The sequence below is a fragment of the Rhinatrema bivittatum genome, chromosome 4, assembly GCF_901001135.1.
Source record: "Rhinatrema bivittatum chromosome 4, aRhiBiv1.1, whole genome shotgun sequence".
Taxonomy (NCBI): domain Eukaryota; kingdom Metazoa; phylum Chordata; class Amphibia; order Gymnophiona; family Rhinatrematidae; genus Rhinatrema; species Rhinatrema bivittatum.
In genome coordinates this window covers 457,695,307-457,719,947 of record NC_042618.1, presented here as the reverse complement: position 1 = coordinate 457,719,947, position 24,641 = coordinate 457,695,307, and the positions used below count along the sequence as shown (strand labels likewise).

At 44.2% G+C, this 24,641-nt stretch overlaps 1 protein-coding gene across 1 annotated transcript in view; it reads left to right on the top strand.

Annotated features, from left to right (window-relative positions):
- Positions 1-24,641, top strand: part of PTPRQ (protein tyrosine phosphatase receptor type Q) — a 414,802-nt gene that overhangs the window by 64,448 nt on the left and 325,713 nt on the right. The window contains exons 13-19 of the mRNA XM_029597117.1: positions 2,828-2,978; positions 3,978-4,084; positions 8,780-8,877; positions 14,301-14,466; positions 16,925-17,185; positions 23,308-23,468; positions 24,432-24,543. Coding sequence (XP_029452977.1) covers positions 2,828-2,978; positions 3,978-4,084; positions 8,780-8,877; positions 14,301-14,466; positions 16,925-17,185; positions 23,308-23,468; positions 24,432-24,543 — 1,056 coding nt within the window. The remainder of the gene's footprint in view (positions 1-2,827; positions 2,979-3,977; positions 4,085-8,779; positions 8,878-14,300; positions 14,467-16,924; positions 17,186-23,307; positions 23,469-24,431; positions 24,544-24,641) is intronic.

Here is a 24,641-nt window from a genome sequence, read left to right as displayed (position 1 = left end):
CCTCTGTCTCCCAGGCCAGGAACCACCCAAGCCCACTATGCTGTAAGAGGCTCATCGTGCACTGGCCACTAGGATTGTCCCCCACATCTTTTTACATCCCCAGAGGCTCAGACACACACTGCGGCAAGCTATACAATTGCAATTCTGAAATTCTCCCAACATCTATCATAACATGCTTAACACTCACTAACAGAGATCAGACAGGGAGGGAGGGAAAGATGCCACGACTGGCCAGGAAGAGATATGGCGATGAAAGGGGAGAAGGACGGAGCTTCTCTCCCCTTTATCACCACATCAACATCCCCCTTCCACCTGGGTGGCTTGCCAATCAGGTTGCATGCATTGGCCGGCTGCCTCGTAACATTGCATGCAGCCACATGGCATGCTGTAATCTAACCAGAAGTTGCCACACAGCCTGGAGTTCATGTGCTGGGGGAAGGGAGGAAGGAGTGCACTCCCCCCACCAACGCTGCTGCATGCCTCAAGAGAGCCACCCTACCCCCACCCCCAGCCCCGGAGATATTGGTAAGTGTGCACAGTGGATGGGGGGATAGACAGAAGGCATATGTAGTGGGGAGTAGGGTGGAGCAGAAGTGGCCTGAGTGTCCTGTTACTGATGAGTGTGCACAGTGGGGGAGGGGGGGTTAGATAGAGGGTGTTAGTGGTGGGAAGTAGGGTGGAGCAGAAGTGGCCTGAGTGCCCTGTTACTGCTGGCATCTGCATACCACAGGCACTGTGGCCACCCCTTAATGTTTAAAAATGCAAACATTAAGGGGCGGATTTTAAAAGGCGCGCGAATAGCCTACTTTTGTTTGCACTCCAGGCGCAAACAAAAGTACGCTGGATTTTAGTAGATACGCGCGGAGCCGCGCGTATCTGCTAAAATCCTGGATCGGCGCGCGCAAGGCTATGGATTTTGTATAGCCGGCGCACGCCGAGCCGCGCAGCCTACCCCCGTTCCCTCCAAGGCCGCTCCGAAATCGGAGCGGCCTCGGAGGGAACTTTCCTTTGCCCTCCCCTCACCTTCCCCTCCCTTCCCCTACCTAACCCACCCGCCCGGCCCTGTCTAAACCCCCCCCCTTACCTTTGTCGGGGGATTTACGCCTCCCAGAGGGAGGCGTAAATCCCCGCGCGCCAGCGGGCCTCCTGCGCGCCGGGCCGCGCAACCTGGGGGCGGGTACGGAGGGCGCGGCCACGCCCCCGGACCGACCTGGTGCCGTAGCCACGCCCCAGTACCCGCCCCCAAAACGCTTTGCCGACACGCCCCCGAAACGCCGCGACGACCGGGCCCGCCCCCCCGACACGCCCCCAACACGCCCCCCTCGGAGAAACCCCCGGGATTACGCGAGTCCCGGGGCTCTGCGCGCGCCGGAAGCCTATGTAAATAGGCTTCCCGGCGCGCAGGGCCCTGCTTCGCGTTAAATCCGCCCGGTTTTTGGGCGGATTTAACGCGAGCAGGGCTCTGAAAATCCGCCCCTAAGTCATGTCCTGAAGCAATAAGCTAACATGTCCCCCCCCTTTATGCTTTGTTTTGTTTTTGGTCTGGCAATCTTCTTCGGGTTTATGACCTTGTAGTCAGGGCCGGTGCATCCTGTTAGGTGAACTAGGCGGTCACCTCTGTCACCAACCATTAGGGAGTAGCCATGTGGGGCCGTGAGCGGAGCCTATCCTGCTCACGGCAAAGAGGAGTAGAGATTTGGCGGGCCACTGCTTGCGGTCCAGAAAAGCACACGCTCAGCGGGTGCCAATGAGGTAGGAATCAGGGCCAAGACTGGGGGGGAGGGAGGGATGGGACGGGGCGGTAACTATAGGTGGGGGGGGGGCGGGTGCAAGGCAGAAGGTTCACTAGGGCGCCTAATATGCTTGCATGGGCTCTGCTTGTAGACTCTTCCTTCACAACTATCCAAGGATTTTGTCTCATTTTTATCCTACTCACCTAAAGGAAGAGGGCTTATTAGATGGCATATTTTTCAGCACCTGACAGCTATACGTACATTCTGCAAATTAGGCTCCATTTGCTCTGTGTGTATCACTTCTCGTTTTCTTGGATTTCCCTGAAATCAGCAATCACAGCTGTGATAATTGTCTGATTGAGGGTTAACATCTTCATCATGGATTCAGCCAAGATAACTTTTATTTATTTATTTATTTGAAGCTTTTATATACCGAGGTTTAGCGCATGCCTTCACCCCGGTTTACATTGAAACGAAACAATGATACATAGAACAAGTAGTGAAACAAAAGTATATGCATATAACAAGTCATGGAGCAGGTTGTAACAGGAAATAACTAAAATAGTTTAAGCCAAATAACGAAAATGAATATAGAAACGAAAAACGAGGAAGGTATATACAAACTCATGCTCCAAATACAAGAAAGTATGAGTGGGAAATGAAGGAAAGAAGGGGGGGGAATGGGTGGGAGGTAGGGGTCGGGGGGATAGAGGGGGAGGCAGTGGGAGGAGGAAGGGGTAAATATCTGCAGAAAAGAGAAGAGGGGAGAAGGAGGTGGAGGCTTAAGGCATCACAATTGTAATTTGCTTAAATCATCATTGAAAGTCTGGCTGAAGATCCAGGTTTCAGTTCTTTTTTTGAATGATTTATTATCGATGATATTGGTGAGGGTAGCATGGTAGGGCATTCCAGAGTTTTGGCCCAGCTATGGAGAGAGCTCTATTTCTGGTGTTCGTAAGCTTTGCCATGGGATATGTGGGTATTTCGAGAAGTCGTTTGTTTTATTTTATGTGGTCCCTAGAAGCGGTTACATTGGGTAAATGAAATAGACCAGGTTACTTATTTATTTACTCATTTTTGCATAATTATTTTAGTACCAAGCCCAGTGGAATCTATGAATCATAGCAAGACTTCTGAATCCATTACTGTTTGGTGGCTACCAGCACAGAACAAGTTAGATGGATACATGATTTCCATAGCCAACAAAACCTTCAATAAAGAGGAGAAATTACTTCCCACTGTCAGGTATGCGGCTTCTGGCACTCTTTTTTTTATTCTTCTTAATAATACTACGTATACATTTTATAGCACTACTGGATGCATGCAGTGCTGTATTCAAGTATGATAAGTCACTGTCTCAAAGAGCTCATAACCTAAGGGGCCAATGTACTAAGCTGCATTCAAACCTGCATTTGTTTCTTTCATTTTCTTTCATGTATCCAAAATGAGATCCCCAGTCACTTCTGCCCCACTGCTCTGGGTTTTAAAAATGGCTACCAAGGCCAGCACCCTTATGTTTTATGGCAGATTCAGGGCAAGAATTAGGTTGGAGGATTGGGAGGAGGTTGAGGAGAATTATTTTTGCAAGTTTGGTGGGCAGGAGGAAGGAACCGGACCCAGGTGGCTTTTTTTTTTTAATTTTTAATGGTGACAGTGAAGGTTTAAAAATGAAATGAAATAAAAAGAAACACATTTTGAAAACAAAATGAAACAAAATCGGAAATGTCGTTTTGCTTCAGATGAGAGCACGAGCCTAATTTGAATTGGTTTCTCTACCTCTTGTTGAAACCTCCTACCACGGTTATATGTCACGCTGAATGAAGCAGCCATCTTTCTTTTTGCTACTTGAATATGGTCATTAACATTTGAAATGTACTTTGTCTGAAGAATAGGTCATGGCAAGGGCTGTGCAATGTTGTAATAGGTACTCAGCCCGAGTCTAGTTTATTTCTACTCTCTTGTTATGATACAACTTGCTTGTTGGCCTGACATTTGACATGGTCTCATGTCATACTTAAAATGTTCTGAAAATGAAAGTACCGAAGGCACAGTTTGCTTATGCTTTTCTTCTTTTATTTATGATTTTAATATTCATTAGATACCCAGCTTCTTTCCCATGCTTAGAGTATCATGGTAGTTAGGCATGTAATAAATGTAATTAAATTAAAATGCTTATGTGAGGAGTTTAACATATTAATTTGCATGTTATTATAATTATTATTGCTATTATTATGTATTATGTAGAATGTTCAAGTTTGACAGCCTCTTACCTGGGACTGACTATTTAATTAGTATTATAACAACCAGTGGAATAAAGAAGAGCCACCCTACCAATGCCATGCTTAATACATGTAAGTTCATGTGTGATAATATTATATCTCATCTAGATTTGCTTATTTTCATCTGGCTTGTCAACACAAATACAGATAAATGAAAACCAAACCCCCCTAGAGAGATATATGACTGCTTTCCAGTAGCGATACTAGAGAACACCACTAATGTGTGGCATGAAATCACACTCAGTAATTAACGCAATTGCACCCAAATTACATTCTCTAATTGGCACCTAATCAATGCCCATGCCTTGTTCAATCACATCGTTCAAACCTTTCTCGTACCAGTAACTGATTTGTCAAAGTGTTAAGGCGGCATAGCATGGGTACAGTTATAGATTAGAAATGTCATTAAACAAATCAGAATGTTATAAACTATTCTCACTGCTAAACAATCCCAGAATGCTTTGATGAAGGCAGGCTAAACTCTTGTCTTCTCATTTGTATCCTCAGTTTTCTATGGACGGAAGCTGATCAGATGGTACTGAAATCTGAATGCCAGTGTGTGTTGCAGTTTGTGTGTTGGGGTTTCCTCCCTTTTATAACTTTGGAAATGAATGGACCTATTTTCACCAAACTTTGTGTGAAGGTTAATCCTTGGCCGGGGGGGGGGGGGGGGGGGGGGTCGGCATTCAACTTTTCAAATTTGGTGACTGATTTAGTTAGGGGTGGGCACATGGAGGAATGCAAATATATTTGGCACATTCTCGATAAGAAGTGCATAGACCCAGAACTGAGGCTATCTGGAAAGTCATACTTTCTACTGCTTACTTTTAAAACCTGATTCACTAAGCTTTTTTTTCCCTCCATTGACCCTGAATAAGATGAAAGGCTTTTGGGTTAATTGTCAAAGGGTCTAACTGGTTAACTTCAGTAGGTAAACAAAAAATAAAACTCTTGCTTTTAAAAATCCCCTGCCTGCCAAACCTCCTAAATTCACAAGGGGCCGAATTTAACTGTGCGGACCCACCACGTCCTCTTCTGGGCCGCAGAGGGGGGGGGGGGGGGGTGGGAAGGCTGTGCAGCTGCCGGCTCCAGACCCGTGGTGCTCTAGGCGGCCACCCAGTGCTCCCACCGCTCGCGGCCCGGAGGCCTCCCTCTTCTTCTAGGGCTCCGCTCATGGCCGCTGACCTCCCAGCTGACACCCGGGGCAGCCTGCACCCCTGCACCCCCCCTTAGTACGCCACTGTACTGAACTAACCCAGCAGTGGCATAGCCAGAAATTTATTTTTTTGGGGCCCAAGGTTAACATGGGAGGGCAGTTAGTCTAGGCCCTACTATTTGTACTCTTATCAATAAATAATGCCTTAGAGGCATCTGACAATGGGTTTCTAAGTAGTTTCATCATGAGTGATGCTTTAAAATATTTTAATTCTATTATTTCAAGCACTTACCAGCATTAAAAACACCTTAATAATTTCATTATAAGAACTTGAGATTTGCAACAGGTGCAGAACAGAACTGGGACATGCAGAAAAAATATATTCAAATGCTGGTGCCACCTCAGTGACAGCAAAACAAACTCCCTCCAATGCCAAACACTTTGTGAAGTAAGAAAAATCCCTACAAAAAAAAAAAATCCAACACCTAGAACCTTCCCATGCCAAACCATAACAGCAGTAACTCTCAGGACTCAAAGAGCAGCAACCTTATCTATGAAAAGGCAGCAAAGGCAAACATTACATGAGACCCTAGAACACTAATACACTATTGGCCCGCTCATACCTCCCCAGCCTGCCCAGGCTGCTGCTGAGCCCAGTGACTGGCGGCCTGTATGGGGGTCATCATCCAATAGCATCAACATAGATCATCTCTAGAGAATTCTGGAAAATGGGATTCCCTGCAGTCCCTGTGCAGTTCATTCTGAGAGAATGTCGCCAGATCTTCTCTGCTCAAATTGCAGATGCTGAGATGATTGAAACCTTTTTTGCTGGCTGACAACTTTAGATCAATATTTCAAGCCCTAGTTTTAACGGGGTTAGGTTATTGTAACTCCCTTTGTCTTGGGACACTAGCCTGGACCCTGCAACCTCTGCAGATCATACAAAATTCTGCAGTGCAACTTAGTGTTAACAGGAGTTGGCATGCATGAACATATAACCATTGCTTTAGTATCCCTTCATCGGTTACCTATATAATGGAGGATGAAATATAAAATGGCTATCCTAATTCACAAAACTAAAATTACAATCCTGATTCAGAAAACCATTAATATTCCCACTGTAACTGCTTTAAATTCTGTACTTTGCATTTACCATTGAAATAGAAAACTCTGGTTTGCAAATTATGGGTTATTGGACATCCCCTCTGTTCGATTTGCCTATCTAGGTGAGGCTTGTGATAAAGCATTTTCTAGAGTAGACCCTATGCTTTGGAACTCCTTGCCCAAATAGCTTCATGAAATTATATGTCCAAAGCAATTTTAAAAATGTCTTAAAATCTATGAGGTGAATTTTAAAAGCCTAGCGAGCGTCCAAACTGGGAGATACGCACACAAGTCAGGCTCGCGCATGCCCACCAAATTTTAAAAGCCACCCAGATGCGGGTGGGGCGTGGGTGCGGTCTGGGTGAAACATGGGGTATTTTGGCGTGTGGCCAAGAGATGGGCGTGCAGGTACCTATGCGCCTGGGCGAGCACCCGATCCCTTGCTGTGTAAGTTTACTTCTGCTATGGAGGAGGTGTAAGTTTAAAAATAAAAAGAGAGAGCCATTTCTAAGGGGCTTAAAGGGTCTGGTGTAACTGGGGAGAGAGCAGATTAGGGATGTGCATTCGTTTGCCACGAAATAGGAAATATAGGCGATATTTCCTATTTCGTTGCGTTTCGGGGGGGGAGGGTGCCGAAACGATAGGAAAACCCACGAAATTCATGTGGTTTTCTTATCGTTTTTTTTTTGGGGGGGGGGGGGGGGTAGAAAGGACACATTAAAAAAAACCCAAAACACCCCAACCCTTCAAATTTAATTAATTGCAATCCCCCATCCCGCCCCCCCCCCCAAGACTTGCACGATCCCCCCCCAAGACTTGCTGAAAGTCTCTGGTGGTCCAGCGGGGTCCTGGGAGTAATCTCCCCCTCTCGGGCCGTTGGCTGCCACTAATCAAAATGGCGCTGATGGCCCTTTGCCCTTACCATGTGACAGGGGCTATCGGTGCCAGCCGTCCATTGCTCCTATCATGTGACAGAGGCTGGCCAATGGCACCGATAGCCCCTGTCACATGGTAAGGGCAAGGGGCCATCGGCGCCATTTTGATTAGTGGCAGCCAACGGCCCGAGAGGGGGAGATCACTCCCAGGACCCCGCTGGACCACCAGGGACCTTCGGCAAGTTTTGGGGGGTTGGGAGGGTGGGGGGTTGTAATTACTTCATTCTGAAGGGTCGGGATGGTTTTGTTTTTTTTCGGTTCGAGACAGCCGAAAAAAAATATGCCCAAACCACAGGAAACAAAATTTCCTGCAGTGGGCCGATAACGAAGGCCGAACCGAAAGGTTTGGCCGAATCACATCTCTAGTGCAGATCATCAAACCAGGGGGGTTTGGAGGACCTACTGTAGTTGTTAACTGGATGAAATGAAATATGGCGTGGACATGCTCCCCTTTTAAAATTCCTCAACTTATGTGGTAGAAGCGGGATTTATGTGCATAGGTGCGAGCCCACTTAAAATTGGGCACATATGGACACATGGTCTAGCTATTTTATAACATGTGCGCCTGTTATAAAATGGCCGCATATCTGGGTATGCGCAGACACACATGCGCCAAAGTGCGCCCGCACACCGGTTTGAAAGTTACCATCCCTCTGTTTTAACTTGCATTTGAGAACTCCCTCTCACATTAGGGCCGATGCAATACAGAGCACTCAGCCGAGTTGTGTAGGCGCGTCCTAATCCCCTTATGCTATAAGAGGATTAGCGCCTCCACAACATGCATCCAACTCGCTGGGAAGCTAATAGCACTCATCAAATGCAAATGCATGTGAATGAGGCTATTAATTATTCACTCCGAATACAAGAAAAAAAATGTGTGTCCAATAGGAACATTTTTGCCCTCAGAAATTAACGCCTGCCTGGAGCAGGCGTTAATTTCTGAGCACCCCAAAAAGTTGTACAGAAAAGCAGAAAATACTGTGGCTGTGATAAATTCAGCGTCCGTTTTCTAAACCGGCAGACAGCCGACTGCTCATGGGCACCAGTTGTCAAGGAGGTGCTAGGGGCACGTAATCAACCCTAGCGCCTCCTTGATAGCGCGACCCCTGGGGATGCATTGGGAAAGCAGGCACTGAAATCTCAGCACCCACTTTCAACGCATTTTTGTTTTGCATCGGCCCTATTGCCATTAATTAGTATTTAATCCCAGGTAGCAGTGTTTTGTTGTAATTTTCAACTCAGGTGTGCAGTCATTTTAATTAACCCCCAGCTATGTATGTTGTTGAGTTTGCATCTTTATGTATTTGAATAGTTTTTTGTTTTAACTGTATATGTTGCATTGTAACCCCCCACGAACACTGAATGTTTGTGAGCTAGAAATTTTTAAAATAAACACATTTATTTTATTTTTACCAGTGCACGTGAGTAAATGCAAACCATCTTGCTCCGTTTTTCTGGCATATTTTATTTAAATGCTGTTTTGTTGTTATGGCCCAATGTCTTTTGACGTATCTGTTATTTTGTGGCAATCACTGGCACATGATGATGCATCATTGCAAAATGTTCCTCTAGATCCTGATCCACCATCAGACATACAGTTTTTTGGACAGGAGGAAAATACGGTGTATATGTCGTGGAAGCTTCCACGTGGGGGCTTTCTTGCCTTTCAGGTAAGAAAAATTATATACTCAAGCTTGCTGGTAAAGATGGCTCTCTAGTGTGGGAAGGCGACGTGAATTATGGTTCAGAACTTAATAGAAGAATCTGAACACAGCTGATAGGGCCTGCAAGAACCAATCCAGTCTTCCCATTCCTGACAGAGCACCACACAGCCTACTCAATCTCGGGCTTTTCCCTCATAACTAAGGATCCTCTGCTTATTGCTGACTTTCTCAAATTACGCTACTGTTTTCCTTCACAAGGAGGCTGGCCCATATATCCACCACCCTATTTGTGAAGCAATATTTCCTTATATTATTCCTGAGTTGACTCTTCTTCAGGCTCCACATCACGACCTCTTGTTCCAGGACTTTTTTCCCAGTGAAACATACTTGCTTCCTGTGCATTGATACCTTTGAGGTTATAGGTTGCCAGGGCATGATATGAAAAATGAAGTCGATACACCCTTCACCATGGTTTTAGCGAGCATGTACATTTCTTGTTCCTGAAAATCTCATTAGGCTTGTTTTTAACATTCTTCCTAAAATACATAAAAATCTGGAACGTCCTCTTTGCAGGCCTGTGGTCTCTAAGTATGGGTCCTTACAAAACCATTGAGGCTGGTTGGAATCTCAGGAATGACAGACAGTCCATTCCATTTCTCCAAAAGTAATTTCTTTATTCTTTCATAGCATTTGTGTTGAAAACATATTATTATATGCACGATAATATGTATAACCATTGTGATCTTCATTTAGAATGACGGTATATAAAATGTCTAAACAAATACATTTCTTCAAAATAAGGGAAATGCTATTGCTCTGTATTTTCTCCCACTTAGGCTTAGTTTCATGATGGGGTGGTTAGATTTATTTTTACCATTCTTATTAACTGCTTCCCCAGTCTTCACAGAGGTCACCTAAAGTGGTGTAAAATTTAAAACATCAAAATACAAGTACACATAATGATACTTGCCTAGCTCCTAAAAACCAATCACAAACAATACAATACAAATACTTGTGAGTCAGAGAAAAGAAATCTTCCACAAACCTCATCCAAGCCCCAAAGCTCTCATATACTCCCCACCTACCCACAACCCCCTTCCTCGTTCACATCACTTCACCCCCACACCATGTGGGAAATCCCCAAATCTTTAACTCCTTTGTTCCCCCATCCCCTCATTCACTTCCAGCCATCCTCAACCCCTCCCTTCTTCACATCACCCTGCCCCATATTATTTATTTATTTATTATTTATTTATTTATTTAAAAACTTTTATATACCGGCATTAGTGGGGACATCACACCGGTTCACATATTAACAGCAGATTAGAAATTACATTATAACAGGTCGAAGGAACTTGGAGGGGGGGGGGGAACACTAGGAAAGCGTAGAAGGAAAGTGAACAAGCCGATATAAACAATAACAAGCGTTTACAACATTTACCACATTAGTAACATTATATACATCAGTAGCTTCAGAAGATGATCAGGGGGATCATGGACTGAATTAGGGGTTCATGAGATAGGTGCATGGTTTAGGGGCATTAGGTAACATGGTCTATTCTGGGTAGGCTCGTTTATTAAACCTTCTAAAAACCTTTTATTAAACCTTCTAAAAACCTTTTAACCATCTCCTTCCACTTCCCAACTTCCTCTCAACCACCCCCTATGGTCACAAACCCAACTGCATCCATCTACCATCACACAGTATTCAAAGGAAATTCCCTGTTTTCAGTTTTTTTCCAAAACAAAACACGATGCACCTAACACAGTAATGATGGCAGAAAAAGGCCAAATGGTGCATCTAGTCTGCCCAGCAAGTTGCTAATGGTAGTAACTGCGCAGGTTACCCCCATGTGTCTGTTAAGGGTAGTAACTACTGCTTTGTGCACCAAGCCTTATGTTAAGGGTATTTACGATCAAAATCAAGCAACTATCAAACTCATAACAAAATTACTGCTAGCAATAGTTTTGCAGGATGAGCAACCTTGATAATTCAGACAGTGCTGCTTGAATGTGTTTTGCTAATCAGTCCTGTGCATTTTCCCTAATGTCTGCATATCAGTACCTCAGACCATAAAAGTCAAGGCCTGGTGTTGGCTGTCATCTGAATCCTATTCCCCTTTTTGCCTTTTACCTCCAATCTCAAATCTACTGGCAGTGTATTCCACAGGGTAGGAACAACTGTGGAAAACACCCTCATTTTGAGAAATATATTTTCAACAAAATGGGTACCATAGTTGATAAAACATTAGATTTTTGTTTCAATAAATACCTGAGCAAATTTGAAATTATCAGCACAAAGGTCAATCTGTCTGTAACCTTGGCTTGGCTAATGAATACCGTGGTGAATACCATGGAAGCATCTGCAAATTGCATGTAATGTCATAGCACTGTCCTTCTGCAAGATTTAAATGAGATTGCCTGCCTTTGGTGACCATTGCATGGGAATTTTTCAGATGGATATTATCAGTAGAATTATTCATTTGCCTTTGTATATTATCATTATTAAAGAACGTATTAGAGAATGTTATTTCCAAATAAACAAGGCTGTTGATTAAATGTTAATGAGTATAGTACTAGCAGACAGGTTGCTTAGCAAAGTGTAGCTGGGCAATTAGTATCATTTTTCCAATCATGTAAAATTAATTCTCCCAGTTTACCGTCTTTCAGTGGCATGTTCATGCTTAAACCCAGTTCATAATCTGTTTGCTTCAGATATTAGATTATTTTACTGAATTTCAATGAAAAAATGATCAACACTTCAAATACAGTCTCATTGCCCTGCCTATGTGTAAGTAAATGAACACCTGGATAACTTCAGAAGGTTTTCTTTTCAGTGATCTGCCTAGATATTTGTTTTGTTTGAAATTGTCTATTATTTTATGTCTTAAGTGGTGGAGCCTAATGCACACAGCACACAACTGTTAGTTCTAAGGCTGGATAATTCACTTGTGAAAAAGGTTTACATTTTCTTGATCGATGCCTTGGATTTTTTCGGTCCCTCAGAGTTTCCACAGCTATTTATTGCATATTTAAGCAATATTTCTTGAGGCACTGGTTATCTCAAGAGCAGATGAGGAGTATAGCAATGAAAACCAAAGCTGCTACACTTGCAGCCATTTTTATTTTTCATTGGCCTTTGTTGGTAGATAAAAGAGGAAACTGTTGAGCTCCTGTTTATTTTCTGGGTATTACCACAGTCAGGCAGAGTTTTCTAGGTTGTGATCATGGAATGAATATAAACACTAGAATTTTCCTATACTCCATATATTAACTGTAGAACTCTCAGAGGTCCATATTTAGTGCCACATAGTTGGATACGTTTTGACTTAACCGGTTGAGTGGCAGTGGCTGAATATCTGCCTGAGATCAGCGGCTGCCACTTAGCCAGAGAACTACTTATTCGGGTAAATAGCTGGCTAAGTGGTGGGCGGGATGGGGGTGTAACTGGGGGGAGCTGAGTTAGCCAGAAAGATTTATTCGGATAATGAGCTTTGCCAGATAGTGGCTGTGTTACGATTCTGCCCTGGCTAGCGCCACGGGCAGCTTCTCACCTTCTTTTCTCAGCTGCTTCCGTGGTCTAGAGACCGCCGACACCCCTTTGCTTGGCTGGAACTTCCCTGGTGCAGCCTTTGCGGCCCGGAGACCGCCGACGTCCTTTCCATGTGACTGGAGCCGCCCGGGTGCTACTCTTGCGGCCAGGAGGCCACCGATGGCATTCCCATGTGGCCTGGAGGCCGCCGACATCATCTTCTCCCCTCCGGGGGGGGGGGGGGGTGGGCTTCCACCATCGGCTTCTTTCCTGCGGCAGGGAGCCACTCTCAGCCCCTTCTTTGCGGCCTGGGCACCGCCGCTCTAGCGTCGGGGCCTGCTTTGTGGCGCAGTCTTGCTTCTGCTCTGTGTCGCGGCAGGGACACTGCTCTCCAGGGTCCTGCTTTAGGTGTGAGGCCGCTCCTCTCTTCGCTTCTTAAAGGGCCAGCTTGGGAGTGGTCCTCCTGATGATGCCATCGTGGGAGTTTCTTCTCAGCCCTATAAAAAGGGCCTGTCTTCATTGCTTCATTGCCTTCGCAAGGAGCCAGTCCTCCTTAGGACTTCTCTTCAACCCAGCTTCTCCTAGGCACTCTGTTCCATGTTGGAATTCCATTTCTTCTTCTTCATCTTCATCAAGGTCTCTCGTCGGATCCCGTGTCTTCGTCCATCCAGTTCCTGTTGTTCAAATGTCCTTCTCTTCAGATCTCTTGATATTCCTGATTTTTCATCCTTCAGAGCCCCTAAAGTCTGGATGTCTTATTCTCCTGATGTCTTCATGTTGAGATGACCTTTTTTCCAGATGTCCTTCTTGACAGCACAACCCTCCAGAAGATCCCGGCTTTTAATCTCCTCACCTCAGGTTTCATACTCAGAGTCCCTTGCCCAGAGTCCCATCTCTGTGCCCCTTGCTCAGAGTCCCGTCTCAGAGTTCTGCTCGTGTTCCCGCGTTGAGACCCTTGCTCTGTGTCCTTGGATCCTGAGGTCCTTCTCCTTATCCTGAATCCAGTCCGGGTCTTCGGAGCTCCTTGCATCTGTCTCCGTCCATGACTAAGAACTCTGCCTAATCCTGTTCCATTTCGTTGTGGTCCGTGCCTTGCCTTGACTGGCTGTGGAGGGCGTGCCTTGGTGCAGGCCTCGCCGGAGTCTTCATCTTGAAACCTCCAAGTACCTGAGTCAGGAACCACCTGCATGGTCCGTGACCTGCCTTAACTGGCTGTGTAGGGCGTGTGGAATGGCAGTACCTATTCAGAACTCTTGAATTGTTTGTCTGAGTCCTGTCTCAGGCCTTCAAGTAATCTTCAAATCTCCAGAGTCTCGTCTCACCCTTCAAGTATCCTGAGTCTTGTCTCATCCTTCAAGTATCCTGAGTCTTTGTCTGAGTCTGTTTGTTCCAGCCCTCAGCCTCTGTTTGTCCTGAAAACTTGCCATTCCGTACAGCAGGTCCGAAAGGGCTATCGAGTAGCCGGAGGGCTACTCCAGAGACCAACATTGCGTTGCTGGGTCTCTCTGATGCGTTCAGGTTCTACAGAGGCAGGGTTCAGCTTGTCTGCCCGTGCTTGGACGCTCCTCGCCTACCTCGGCGCTTCCCGGAGCTCCTCTGTGGTCGTGTCGTGGCCCAAGGGTACACAATCTTTCCAGAAGTGGGACCGCCTCCAGCGCTCCCCCCTAACAGGCTAAATATGGACCTCTCAGTTATTTTCCTGGATGCTTTGTTTTTGATGATTGTGATTTGGAAAACTCTGTCCAATGTGTAATATCCAGATAGTGGGTAGGGCTGTAGAACATGAATATGGAGCATGATATTTTTGCTCAGCCCTGGTGAATATTTCTGTGGTATCCACAGGAATTTCAGAATATACTAATTTTAATGACATTTACCTGCTCCCATTTCTCCACAGCTGGCCTACAGGTTGGCAGGCAGTCATGAAACACTATTTAAAACAACTGTCTATGGCAGCAGAGCCAGTGTGACAAATCTTACCCCAGGAATGGAATACATCTTTCAAATACAGACAGTGAAAGGCAAAGATACCAGTGTAGCTGTGGAGAAAGGAGTTGCCACAAGTAAGGAAATTCTTTCTTGTTTTCCAAGCACATTTTATTTGAAGGGATGTTGATTGGGAGCTTTGCTTGTGACCCTTTATGTATTTGTTATATGAGAATATTTAAAATAAATTAATAAACAAGCAATTAAATAAATAAATAAGGGAATTAAATGTCAAGGCAGAGAAATGCTCTTGCATAGGGAATCAAAAACTATGTGTATGCTTTGCTTTCAGTTGGATTCCTGTAATCAAAACAATGCAGAAATCCAAGGGAGCAGTGCATGATGGGTAGTGGAGGGTAAGGGGGGAGGGAGATTCTGATGTGCATCAGTCAGGAGAGCAACCTTGTGGTGATCATATCTCAAAGTAGCAAGACGGTGTGACAAGGCAGTGACACGGCAGGGGCCAGGGCCAGTTGAGCACTGTAGTGCTGTATAAGGAGAATCCTAACCAGTAGATAAAAGGAAGAGATAATATCTCAGGGCAGGTCATAGGTGAGACCTTATATGGAGTATTTGGACCATTTCTGTACACCATATCTCCAAAATAAGATAAGACAGTGTGGATGCAGTCCAGAGAAAGGCTACCAAAATAGTGCAGGCCCTTCCGTATAAGCCTCACAAATATGTAGAACCTATATTTCAGAGCAGAATATATGGTAGAGATTCAAATACATCAAAGGTGACAATAAAACACATCATGCACGGGTTTTTCATGGGAAAGCTGATCTAGAATAAGGGCTGTCAGTTCCCGGCATACCACATGCCACATGGTGGCCACTCAAAGCCCTCCTGGCCAGCACATCGAGAAAGGAGAAGGGGTTGGCTGGCTGAAGGGCGACCCTTGAACATGGACTCTGGGAAAGAGGAGGATGCCAGGTGGGCTGCTTGGAGCCGCTGGCAAGAGCCAGACCACAGACTACAGAAGAGGGGGGGGGGGGGGGGGGGGGGGGAGAGAAAGAAAGGAGAGGCTGAGGAGGAAGTGACAAGTAAGGGAAGGGCAAGGCAGGGAAGAAAAAAGGTGAGAGACAGAGGTGGAAGTTAGGGGAAGGAAGTCTATCTGGGAACTGTATGTTTTAAGTAGATCCATATATTTGTATGCTTGTGTGTATATATATATATAGAGAGAGAGAGAGAGAGAGAGAGAGAGTGTGAGAAGAATTTTCATTTACCTGGGTAAAATGACTTGGTTGAAAATTGCACTCCTCTGTTGGCTATAAGCAAGATCTATCTTCTGTTGTGCATAATATTTCCTGGGTTAGAAAGAGGTGTTCACGTGGGCATGTTCAGCTCGGGTGAGTAAACAACGCACATGCATGGGATTTTCCACACGCACGCACTCTGTTTTACCCCTGCTTGGTAGCTGCAGGGTGCCTATAGCGCACAGACGTTGTGCCTGTTAATATTCGAAGGGAAAGGCTACGCATTCTTTTCCTTTAAAATTGGCTGCAATGTATGGGAGCTAAGAGGGATCTGCACATCTTTCAAATTACATGGGCTGTTCAGAACTGGCTCCAAAAACTCCTGTAGTTCATTACTGCACCAGTCCCACATGAGCCTAGGGATGACTCTGGAGTCCCATGCTGCAAAATTGTGCCATATACCCCTGGGTGAGCACTGAAGAATGGACAACATTTGATCCAGAAAAGTTATAGCGCTGCTTTATCCTTTGAGTGCTTTCTCTCAAAGCTCTTCACAAAACTCATGAAATGGTTCAGTGACTGTGAATACTGAGGTGGATTTTCAAATGTACCCGCGGGCGTACATGTGCGCATGCTACCCTGTGCACACGCTACCTGGTGCGCACACATGTAGGCCCGATTTTATAACATGTAAGTGCAGGCGTGCGCATGTTATAAAATCGGGGGTCGGCGCTGAGCCCGCTCTGAGCCGCACTGCCTTCCCCGTTCCCTCCCAGGCCACTCCGAAATCAGAGCAGCCTCGGAGGGAACTTCCCTAACCCCCCACACCACTTTCCCTTCCCTTCCCCTACTTCCCCCACCCTTTCCCCCCTACCTTTTTCATTTTCTCTTTTTTTGTTACAAAACTTGCTTGAGCCCTGGGGCTGAAGTAAGTTGCGCACGCCGGCCGAGTGGCAAATGGCCACTGACTCCGCTCACTCCCTGCCCCCTATCCACCCCTTTAGTAAAGCCCCGGGATTTACATGCGTCCCGAGGCTTTACGCTCATTGCCAGGCCTTTTTAAAATAGGCCCGGCGCGTAAGGCCGGTTATCTGCTTAAATCCACGTAACGCTTTGAAAATCCGGCCCACTATATTTACAATTATAGATTTTGGAATGAGATGACTAGCAGTAATGAATGGTGACATATACACAGCAGACTGTATAATACGCTTACTAATCATGACATCGGTTGGTTTTATTTAGTCATAGCCAAGGAAAACTAAATGCAAAAAACATCCAATTTGCTCTTTCTCTTAGGTGCCTTTCGGTCAATATGTATACATTTGTTTTACAGAGCCTCCTGGGATATGTGGCTTAGCTGTAAAACTAATGAGCACGTCCTCTGCAACAGTAACGTGGAATCCAACCCCAGGCACCTTTACCCACTACAAAATGACTCTCTCAAATGATACCTTCATCAAAGAATACAGTGCCCTGGGGTCAATAACAGACTACACAGTGCCAGATTTGACTCCTGGGGGAATTTATAATTTCACAGTGAAGACAGTCAGAGGGACAGTTGAAGGAGCAGCTATGTTTGTTGAACTTTTTGCAGGTTTGTATACTGTAAACTGTGTCTATGTGCATTCAGTAGGTAGAGTCCATGGCTGCAGGGTTCCAGAAGACGTTTGGAATAAAGGAGAACGTGGGGTTACTGGCACAGAAACTCGGAATGATATTTTTGCTGGTTGTTGATTATCCGGTTCGATTTTCCCTCCTGAAGTAATGTGTTAGGCTAGCGAGGTTGTGCTCATCATGGTTTCCTTTATTTTCCAATTTTCTGCTATTTTGCAAACTGCCTTTAACAATTTTATTTAGCTATGGGGTTAACCTGCATAATCATGCTTACGATTTAGATATGCTCTTTTTATTTTTATTTTTTTATATAATAGATAATTTCACTATTCCATGCTATGCACACAGAAGCGTCATTAAGAGTACCGTAAAGGTCCCAGGGTTCTAGTGTATGTAGTGAGGAATAACTCTATAAGTGAGTTGCGTATTGTAAGCCCTCTGGGGATAGGGAGATACCTACAGCACCTAAATGCAATCCACTTTGAAGTGCTGAAAAGCGGAATATAAATAAATAAAAAATATATACGTGAAATGTTTCCAGCATAGCACACATCAACATGCAGATAGAGGCAGAAGAGAAGTCCTTACACTTCAGTTATTTCTATGCATTAATAAGATTGTAAGTGGATCTTAATGCATAAATACACCCACTCCTGCGGACAACAACTATTTTGTTCTTCTTTCTTTAATTCTGACCCCTAACCCTTCAAACAACTACCAGGTGACTTTATTTCCCTGGTGAACCAACCATTGGAAGGGAAGTCTCATCCATTGTCTTCCCTGCGAGGCAGAACCTGAGGGCATTCATAAAAAAAGTGCCTGGTCGCTGCCTGTATGGGCACACACAGGAGCCGTTTGTGCCACTGTGCACAGACTAACCAGCCCGTGCCTTCTGTAAGCATGTGCATGGCATGAAAAATTTCATTTTGCATTGTTGTTTGTATTTCATTTTCAACTTAATGTCATTTAAATCATTTTATTTCCTGTGCATAGCATTCGTTTCATTGTAGCGCAAGCTACATTTTTACAATGGGCGTATTTTTGGCCACTCTGTTTCTGGAGAGGCCCTTTATATACCATCTAGGCTCAATATTGAAAGATATCCAGCTCTCTAAGGCCCGGGTAAACTAAAGCCGCAATATATTTTGTGGGAGGGGCTCTACTATCGCCGAAGGGAGTTGTAGCCATGATAGCGGGCCCCTCCGCCGAAAAAGTATCATGGCTGTATTGCTGCGTTGTTTTGTCTCACGGCAAAGCATCACCTTAAAGGGACAACCTAAAAAAATCTCTGTGGTCAAAAAAAAGGAGAAAGTATGCGGGGGTCAAACCTGAGTTCCCTTCTCATCCCAGGACCTCCTGAAGTGGTAGCCCCAACATCCCAAGTATAAAAATAGCATTAGCTGATTGTACCACGATGGCCCCCCCTAGCCCTGTCAACATAGAATAATTGTGTATCCCCCAACCCCCTTTTCAATAAAACCAAGTCTCGGCATGTTCCCTCCCCAGAATGAAAAATGAAAACAGTTTTAAAAAGCAAAGGTTTCACAGTCTTGCATCATAAAAAGTAACCAAGTTGGGATAATTGTAGAGCAAGGGCTTTATCCTGATCTGGAAGGGATATAACTCATTGCACTTATGAACTGAGCAGTCAGAAGGTTAGAAACATGACACAAAAATAGGAGAAGTCTCCTCTAAGAGGATGCTGAGGGATTTGTTCCTGGAAGAAACTTCCTCTCCACTGCAGATTACAGGTTGACTGGTAGCCTGAAATCCTTGAAAGACATTAAGGCAGGTCTCTCAGCAGAAATACCAGGCTGGATAAACCAGGAAGCTAGGAACTCCTGCATGGAGAAAGAAACCAGGAAGATACGGAAAAATCCTCTTACAACTCAGGGAGACTAATTTTAGAACTGTGGCCTTGTGTTGAAGTATGTGTCACGTGTACCGTTTACCCTGAATTTTCAATGCAAACGTATGTGTATGAGCTCGCTTTGGAAATTTGTGCGGAAGTCCATTGAATGCACACAGACTCGCCCACATAACTTGTGTTCAGTTACGCACCCCCCCCCCCCCCAAAGAATCCTTCGCCCAAGTTCATGTAAAAGTCTGCATGCAACTGGGTTATAGGCCCAGACTATTTTAGTGCAGTTATTTATATGCTTAACCGGCTTTGAAAATTCAGCCCTTGGAGAACAGTGTTAGAGCTTCTGACCCCAGCTTTGAAATGTGGTCAGTTTCACCTCTGTAAGCCAAGGTTTAATGTGTACAGCAGTCATGTGGTGTTGGATAGGCTGCAGTCTCCATAACGGGTACAAAAGATGTTCGGGTACATCTAGGAATGTATGAATCTCACAAAAAAAAGGTTTGCCACCCAATCTCACCAACCTGTCAGAATTCCACATTTTCTTTTTAAAGAAAATCCGCCTTTGCAATACAAAAATTCCAAAGCAGATTCAAGAAAGTGCAGGACAGATTTCTTTGACAGAACAGCCCTGCTTCAGACTTTTTCCCAGATTTGCTAGAAAGTCTGATTGATTTCACCAAAATTCCAAACTTTTATCCAAGTCCAATTAGCCTGGTTTGAGTTCATCTTTAAATAGATCATACATCCTTAAGTATATATTTACTATTGAATAGATTCTTTGCTTACCTTGAAATAAATTTGAAAAGGTAACTTCTGTTTTCTGGATCATGTATACATTTTCGTCTTGAGCTCACCTGAGTATTACTTTTGCTTTTATCTAAAAACCATGACACAAGGAGGGTGTGCAGGAAGGGCTAAAATCTAAGTTGCACAAGCATTTTCAAAGTGAAGTGAAGTGGATGTTTGCTTTGAAAATGCTTGGGTAATTGATCTGTTACACACACAGATTAACTCACACATCTTCATTGGATGATATAATTTGTGTGGGCTTACTTTTTAAAATAAACAGTATGCATACATGTTTCAACTTCACTCCTAACTCTGCCCTCTGGAAGGGGTCTCTGCAGTTTATGTAAAAGTGCTTGCATTACTAGATTATGTGTGGACTTTTATCTGCAAAGAGCCTCAGGCTATTCTGTAATAGTAATTTACATGCATAAATCATGGGTTTATGCAGATAAATGGCTTTGCAAATGCAGAAGTTGTTAACATTTTGGTTATAATTCCCAATAAATCAGTGCCACTCACTCGCTGGTTAATTTGAATATCCATATTTTCCTGGCTTGGTTTATTTTTTTCTGATCCACTATGGATCTGAATGGAGTGCCAGTTATAGCCCTAAACGTCTGGCTGGGCAGATTGGATAGACCATTTTGATCTTTATCTGCCATCATTTACTACATTACTATAAATATTCCCAGATTCATGCTATGTTTGAATATTTCATATACCTTTCATTTTTTTTTTGATGTTTGCAAAATTATTTCAGAAAACTTGAATTCTCCCAAAAAAAAAAAAAATAGGGTAGGGAGAAGTGAATTATAACTAGCTCAGATATTTGCAGATCTGTACCTGGTGTAGCACCAGGCAGGGGAAGGTTTACCCAGCCCTATTTTTGATATCTTGCCTCTGGTGAATTCATTTTTTCAAAACAAATCTGTTTTTTCCATGCATGGTAAGTCAGACTTATAGAGAACTTTATTGAGTACTTGACAATAGACCCAATATTGTAAGATCGTTATCCATTGCAGTGAAGGCTCAGACTAGATCATTAAGAGGCTGTCAGACACCGAGTACTGCTTTTTATATATCTGCATTTGTTTCATATTCCAGCTGCAGGCATGCTGCCGTAAGAAATGGCTATGTTCAGTATATTATGAGCTTCACATACCAAGGATATGCCCACAAAAACATTTTGGTTTGGTCCATTCATTTGTTTTTATATAAATATGTTTTTTAGTTCATTTCATTCTCTTTGGTACCTTATGCTTATAAATGCCATTTTGTATGCATACAATTTTTATGCATGTAAAAGCTTTACACGCATAAACTACCCAACCAAATGAAAAGAAATGCATATCCCTATCACATACTGCATACTATGAAAAGCAAAATCTTGCACATGCACTAGATCAGGGGTATGCAACTCTGGTCCTGGGGTGCCACAGACAGGTCTGGTTTTCAGGATATCTAATGCAAAATGCACTGCTTCCATTGTATGGAAATATATCTGGTGCATATTCTTGGTGGATGTCCTAAACACTAGACTTGCCTGGTGGCACTCCAAAACTGGAGTAGAGCCTGTCTTCATCTGTGTAGTATTCTGATCCTTCACACTAGATGTTGATGATACCAGCAATTGAAAGAGATTGGTAACATAGTTGAAAGACTTCTGCTGATATTGCTATTAGCAAATGTAATATGCTAATTTGGAATAATCCTAAAAGAGTACTTTAAGTCTGGGGTGGGAATGTATGAGTGGTTATATTAGCATAGGACAGCTGAATCAGAGCGTCATGGTGGAGTTTGGACAGGAAGTTGGGCTAAATACCTGTCAGGATTATAAGTTGCTGGACTTGCAATGCTCTGCTTTATTTTATCATAAAAAGTTATACATGGGTAACAAGGAGGAATAAATATGGAAATATCACCAAGAGGGTCTGGCAAGCAGCATAAAACTGCAAGGGTGTCAAAACACCAGTGGTTTATAAGGGACCACAGAAATCCAGAGTAGCACTGACAGTCTTATACACCTGTCTAAGTTATGCATCTCATGGCAAGACAGATGCATAAAATCATTTCAGCAGACTGGTGCTTGAAAAGATACAGCCTGAGTAAAGCAACCTAGAACCTTTTAAAGATCCTCCTTTATGCAGCCTAGGACTGAGTTGATCTTGATTGCAAATGTTTATAGCTACAAAGGGTTAGTCTACTTTCCTGTTTACATTTTAAAATGCCTTACTATTGTGCAGTACCACATTATCTTATTTGCAGCTCAGTACTAACAGTTTGGTATTTTTTGCCATCTTATAGCCCAGATGTGACTGTAAAGCAAATGTTTGTCTTTTATAAGAATATTACTAGGATGACCTAAACAAACTGGGGCAGATTTTAAAAGGTACGCGCGCGGCCTACATTTGTGCGCGCTACCCGGCGCGCACAAATGTAGGCCCGATTTTATAACATGCGCACGCAGCCGCGCGCATGTTATAAAATCAGGGGTCGGTGCTCGCAAGGGGGGGTGCACACTAATGCACCTTGCGCGCGCCGAGCCCTCGGGGAGACCAGCTGGCTTTCCCCGTTCCCTCTGAGGTCGCTCCAAAATCGGAGCGGCCTCGGAGGGAACTTTCCTTTCTTCCACCCCACTTTCCCCGCCCTTCCCTTCCCTGTCCCGCCCCCCAGCCTGAAACCCCCCCCCCCCATACCTTTGTTTCACAAGTTACGCCTGCGGACTGCCAGCACGCGATCCCCCGGCCCAGCAGCCTTGCAGAGGCCTCTAACCATGTCCCCCGCCCCGCCCCCGGACTGCCCCGCCCCCGCTCCTGGACCGCCCATTTCTTCAAGCCCTGGGACTTACACGCGTCCCGGGGCTTTACGCACACCGCCGTGCCTTTTGAACATAGGCCCGGCGCACATAGGGCTTTGAAAATCTGCCCCTATGGGATTACCTCAGGTTAGAATCCCTGACTCTTTGGGCAGGATTACTGCCATCTACCTCATTTGGATGGGTTTATAGTTTTATGTTTTATGTAGCAAACAAAGAAGGTGTATAATAGAGGTCTCCAAATCCAGTCCTTGAGGACTGCAAACTGGTCCGGTTTTGGGGATTTCCATAATGAATGTGCATGAGTTATATTTGCATATAACAGAAACAAGGTATGCAAATACATCTCATGCATATTGATTGTGGAAGTCCCGAAAACCAGACTGATTTGTGGCCCTCGAGAACTGGATGTAGGGACCCCCCTCCCCCCACCGGGTCTATAATAATCTTAAGAATAACAGAAAAGTTTAGGCATCAAGTATAAACTTAGTAATTTTCCTGTAGTTGTCCGCAAACTCAAGCAAACAGAATTAATAATCTGCGTTCACTAAACTGAGCAACACAGCACTTTGGTAAAAACAGGTCATTCACACTGCTGCAAAATTTCTTTCTTTTTTTTTTTTTTAAACAAAAGAGCCAGAAAAGCCAGAGGAGCTTAAAGCCTTCAATATTTCATCCCATTCCTTTTCTTTGCGCTGGAGGCAGCCTTACGGACGAGTGGAAAGATACCAAGTGGATCTTACTCCTGAGCGGGGCAGTGTGGCTCTCAGAGATCTGGGAGGTGGGGAGTATCAGGTATGGTTCTCATTAGAGTACTTGCATGACCAACCTTTGTTTATAATCTGTGCTGGTGGGAAAATCCTTCGCAGAGCTAGTCACCTTTTTTTATTTTTTTTTTAAATAAAATAAAATCTATGCCAGAATTCTGAGAGCACATTTTAGCCTTTAAAGTTTATTACCTTAACAACAGTTAATACACTTTATTTAGGGTTAGTCTAAAAGCTAAAGCCAGTCACCCAAGGGTTCATGAATAGTTTAACAAAGGAACGGCAGCACTATTGAGTAATCCAGGCTCATTAATTGTGCACTTGCCAGGCAGCTCTACCCTTAAATCATTAATGCGGGCAACATTTCACTGTTAAAGCCATCAAAAAGAAACAGGGAACAATTTTCACTCCTCTGTCCGAAAAAAAATCCCAGAATAATGAGCCCATTTTGTGTCCTTTGTTTCTGGCTTCTTGGGGGACCTGCAGAGGCACAGGTATCGTACGCATTTGCTAAGTGACCGCTATATTATTTTGCATGAGGATGTGAGAGGGAAGTAACATAGTGGGGATGGTGGGACGTGAGAAACTGCATTTAACTTTTTCACCCGTTAATATGTGTTTCTTGTCTGGTCCTCCCCCACGCAGGTAGCACCTGCTGTAACTTTTCACTATGCAGACATATATATATATATATATATATATATATATATATATATACATGAAGATATAGATATGGATTGCACCATACCCTGCCAGTACAGGAAAGGTCAGCATGAGCTCTGTCTGCACAGTGAGAAGTTACAGCAGATGCTACCTGCATGGAGGAGCATCAGATAAGAAACACATATTAACGGATGCAAAAGTATATGTATATATATATATATGTCTATATAGTTTTTACTGCTGTCATGTCAATTTCGGTTTAAGATCTGAACTTTTTGCCTGTTTGAATGTACAAGAAGACTGACATCTGCCTTTCTGGATGTTCCAGGCTGATGTTTTTGGGATTTCCCCTGGCACAGGCTACACTGCCATGGTTTCTTCGGTTTCAGCATCCGCATACAGTTCACCCATCAGCAAATCAGTGACCACCAATGAAACCAGTGAGTTCATGAACTACTGCCGGGCACCCCCTGGCATTCCTTCGCTTGCTTTCATGGCATCCGAAGGAAGGAAATAATAAACAATGCCGCTTATTTTC